Source organism: Olea europaea, chromosome 21 (genome assembly GCF_002742605.1).
Source record: "Olea europaea var. sylvestris chromosome 21, O_europaea_v1, whole genome shotgun sequence".
Classification (NCBI taxonomy): Eukaryota; Viridiplantae; Streptophyta; class Magnoliopsida; order Lamiales; family Oleaceae; genus Olea; species Olea europaea.
In genome coordinates, this window is record NC_036257.1 from 3,426,540 (window position 1) to 3,431,533 (window position 4,994).

Here is a 4,994-nt window from a genome sequence, read left to right on the forward strand (position 1 = left end):
TAAAAAGTCAAAACATTAAAAAAAAATTCTTTACTAAATAGCCTTCAGAGTTCTGATATTTGGGAGAGGTGATTGGAGTTCTAGTTGGAGAAGAACAATGTTCGTTCTTGGTGATCCATGTGCAAGGAAAAAAAGTCTAAAGTTCTGAAAAGTGTTGGAAGCACAATCTAAGAAGTTCTTGGGCGATTTATAAGTTGGGTGGTCAGAGTTTCATAAGATGTAGTTGTATCAGAACCAACTATAAGTTAAATATTTTATAGTTAATCTATTTGGCAATGTTTCTCCGGTGGTTTTTTACTCTTGTGAAGTGTTCTTCAAAGGTTTTCATTCTTTAACAAATATTGATGTTCTTTACTTTTTACTAATTTTGATCTACATGCTTGATTGATTCATTATGATTTAAATTGTTTATCTGAAAATAATAATTAGTTACTTGTTGCTTATTATCGATTATTAATTTAATTTTGCATTATACACCTGCTTATCCCCTCTAACGGCTCTAAGTGTTAGTTAGATCCAAAATTTGTTTATCTGAAAATAATAGTTAGTTACTTGTTGCTTATTATCGATTATTAATTTTAATTCTACATTGTACACTAGCTCATCCCCTTTAAGTGTTAGTTGGATCGAAAAATCGATTATTACAAGTATAATGATCATGTACAAATAAACATATAGCCCTTGTTTGATCCCCATTCTTTGGAGAAAATAAATTTTTCTATAGTGTTTTGATATAATTTTAACCACACATTCTTCAATAAAAATAATACTACACGTAAATTCAAAATTTTTCTTTATTTTTTAACTACACATTTCACATCAATATACTATTTAAAAATTCATTTTTCCCCTTAAAACGGAGCTCAAACAAGGGCATAATTTACCACACTAGTAATAATAAGAAGAATAATAGTATACTAAAAAAAGAATAATAATATACTAAAATCCACAAGAATAGCTGATGACTTGGATGTGAACTGGCGGGCTCGTTGGCTTGTAGAGACAGCTAAGCCACGAGAGATAGAGAGGAAGGGAGAGAAGTTGTGAATTTACAGATCAGTATTGAAATCAGAGGGTCCCACGTGTGATGTTGCCACCGCCGAATGACCTGATTGACAGCTGTTATCTGCCATGTTTATTTCCTAATCTGCCCCCATCATTCTCCACCACTTCACGTAACTGAATCTTTTACATGTTGTCTTGCTTCAGTTGCTTGTAGTTGCTACTATCTTCTATTATTATTATTATTATTATTATTATTATTATTATTTTATATTTCTATTGCCCATCAAGGATAGCAGGGGTAATTATGTCTTTTTCTTATGGATGATGGTTTTTATGACTAATTAAAGGGTGGCTGTATTGTCATTTACTTGTACTAGTTTTTTATTGCATAAAAAGTAACTAATGTTTTTGTTATTATTGCATTTATATCCTCACACTTTACTGTCGAATTTTAATCTTCAATCTTTCAATAAATAATATATCTAGTCCCGTCTGTTCAAATACTCTATCAGTGTACTTTGAAATGAGAGACAAATGCTATATTATTTTGTATATGCTGACTTTTGTTAGTTTAAACATCGTACAGGAGAGGGGGTAAATAACTTTTTTGTGCTATCTTAATTGACTTTTTGGGATGTTCTAATTAATAGAATATTGAACATTAAAATACGACTAAGAAGTGGTATAGCTAAAAAAAACTATAGCGACGATAAAATTACCTTAATTAAGTTATAATCAACAAGTATACATACAACTGCCTATGTGATAAAGGGATAAATTGAACTTTCAATGAAATATTGATTGAATTACTAAATTTTAATTTATTTTTAATTAGGTAAATAAATCCCAGTTCAGTTTAAATACTCCTAAGTTCCCAATTTTCGTTTTTAGCGTGCCATGAAGTGATTACATGAAAAGCTTATTTTTCTTACGACTATCAATTTCTGTCGATGATCAAATTGAGACAACTTAAAATATAATGACCTAATTAAGATTTCACACTAAAATTCAATGACCATTGATGAAATATTGTACCCTCATAATGGATAAACACTATGGTTTATTGATATTTGGGTTACCCCTCCCAACCCTTTTAATTAATTCCCTTGATTTGGATAACAGTACATACACAAGACACAATTTGCTGACATATGAGTTTATTTGAAGACCACACAAAGCCAACTTTCGCATTCAACATTATTATTCAGATTCAGAGAGAGGTTTCTTCTTCTTCTTCTTCTTAAGCATTCATGTTTGTTGTTTCTTATGTTTTGTCACTAGTAACTTTTACTTGTACTAACGTTGTGATTTTCTTTTTGTGTGTGGCACGCATATCTTCGTAGAGTTTTAAAGTTTTGGATCAAATTGAACAATAGCAGTAGATCAGAGATGGCGAATTATTGGAAATCCAAGGTTCTTCCATCGATCAAGAAGGTTTTCGATAAAAACAGCCCCAAGAAGACTGCTGCAGCTGAAGCTTGCAAGCTCTTCGATGAGGCTAAGGTAGGAACTTTTATTAGTTTTTACGAATGAATACCTAGTGTTTGTCCTTGATAACTCCTTTATTAACGTATTATTGGATTCAGGAGCAATACGCAAAAGAGTTCGAAGAGAAAAAGACTGAGCTTCAACCAAAAGTTGTTGAAATCTATGAAGCTTCGTCCACTGAGATCAAGGTAAGTTAACCCTCTTTGGGGACTTCGAGTTCTGTATTAAAACGTCAACTTTATTAAAAAGGTTAAAGGGCTTTTAAAGAAATCATTAACTTGATAATTAATTTTCTGAATAATATTTATTACTGCAGACTTTGGTGAAGGAACCCAAGGAGGCAGGTCTCAAGAAGCATTCAGCAGCAGTTCAAAAATTCCTTGACGAGCTTGCTAAGATTGGTACTTGATAGATTCTAATTAATTATTGCAACTGCATATTTTGTTCATGTTTAATAAACTTGTTTTTTTCCTTATTCTTGAAAGAATTTCCGGGAACGAAACCAGTCTGTGAAGCATCTTCCAAAGTCGGGCCTGCTTATCTACCAGGTCCGGTTTTCTTCGTATTTGAGCAAGTCTCTACGTTTATCGTCACGAAGGAGAAAAAAGAAGAGGCGGCACCAGCAGCCGAGGCTACTCCAGAGAAAACTGGAGAAGATACGAGTGGCACTGAGGTGAAAGAGAAGGATATTGTTGCGGAAGAAGAGAAGAAAGGAGAAGCACCAGCCACTGAGGGGGCCGGGCCGGCCGGTGCCTGTGCGACAACCGCTGAGCCACCGAAGGTTGGAGAAACACCCCCTCCTGCTCCGGCAGCAGAGCCGGCAAAGCTTTGATGAAGAAACCCGAGTTGAGATGAGCTGTACCGCAAAAAATGTTGACACCTGAATAGGAGACAGCAAATTTCAGCTACGTAGCCTCGCTGGTGGCCGATTATTTTTACAAATTATGAAGGAAAAAGATGATTTGTTATATATTCTTTGTTTTTTCTTTTGCTTCTTCCTTTGTACCGTATAAGACCATTGAAATTTGAACGTTTCGTTTATGTCGTGTATTATTGTGAATTGCACCCACAGTTTGGAATTTATATACGCTAAAGAAAAGAAATTTCTGTTCTATTCGTTGATTTTTGTTAGTATTGGGGTTTGCTACGAAATCTGGTTGAATATTTGATTGGAAATACTATTGGAGTAGTATTGAGAGTTTGTAGTTGACACGACCCGTCTCGAATCATCCTAATAGACTCGACACGTGTTGTGCGCTGATGGTAAATGTAAGCTAAGTATCGGACCCACCATCAAAACAATTTTGACATGTTTTGACTGTAATATACTTTGTAAAAATTTTGGCAAAGTTCCCCCTGAATTATGGACTAAAACTACCTGAAATATATAATCCAATATCCCAAACAGATATATATATTTTAAAATAGGGTACATTGGCCCACGGAATATCAACTATTCAAATACAACACTGGCAATTCGACCTTTGCAACAATTTATAAACCATAGTACCTAAAATGCATAATATATATACAAAACATAGTAAGCCCAACATATGGAACTAATTTCTGACCAAAAGAGGTGTCTATCTTAAAATATGAACTATTAAACTGAAAAGATGATTCATACAATGCTTGACAATCTATGGCTCAATTCGATAGATTAACTGGCTCAGTAGTGCTCAACTCAGCTACAATCTGATAAGAGAAATAGTGATAAAAATGTGAGCCTATAACTCAGTGAGTGGATATTTCATAAAAGTATACTTTTACGTTCATAAAAATCTTTCTGAAAACCGACATATAGCATAAAACTTGTTTTCACAGACATATAAACTAAAATATTTATTTTTTAAACTGAATAAGCTAAATTCTGTAATTTAAAATCTGATAATACTATCAAAACTAAAATATACTGTAATCACAAACATCTTTATTCTGTATATTGCATTTCTAAAATCTGATAAGCTATGTAATACTGAAACATCACACCAAAAATGTACCCGGAATAACCATACTCGTGTATCGATTAATCTCGATATACATAGCAAGGTTATTCAATTCTGTAATTTTGGTCATACGCGCGTAGAGCTGAAATTCTGTAATTCTAATCATACACTATGAAAACACATTCACAGTAGTGCAGAGCGGGTAAAATCACCATAGCTGGTTATACACTGAGGAAACAAATTCACACTAGTGCAGATCGGGTAAAATAACCAACCATAACTGGTTATACACTGTGGAAACACATTCACACTAGTGCAGATCGGGTAAATGTGGAAACACATTCACACTAGTGCAGATCGGGTAAATGTGGAAACACATTCACACTAGTGCAGATCGGGTAAATGTGGAAACACATTCACACTAGTGCAGATCGGGTAAATGTGGAAACACATTCACACTAGTGCAGATCGGGTAAATGTGGAAACACATTCACACTAGTGCAGATCGGGTAAAATAACCATAACTGGTTATACACTGTGGAAACACATTCACAC

The 4,994-nt window shown here is 33.9% G+C and overlaps 1 protein-coding gene across 1 annotated transcript; it reads left to right on the plus strand.

Annotated features, from left to right (window-relative positions):
• Window positions 1-2,091: 2,091 nt before the first annotated feature.
• On the plus strand, window positions 2,092-3,607 carry LOC111370407 (plasma membrane-associated cation-binding protein 1). The gene is made up of 5 exons (XM_022992095.1): window positions 2,092-2,225; window positions 2,349-2,508; window positions 2,592-2,681; window positions 2,810-2,894; window positions 2,979-3,607. The coding sequence occupies exons 2-5, from the start codon at window positions 2,395-2,397 to the stop codon at window positions 3,323-3,325; spliced, it is 636 nt and encodes a 211-aa protein (XP_022847863.1). The 5' UTR covers window positions 2,092-2,225; window positions 2,349-2,394; the 3' UTR covers window positions 3,326-3,607.
• Window positions 3,608-4,994: the final 1,387 nt, after the last annotated feature.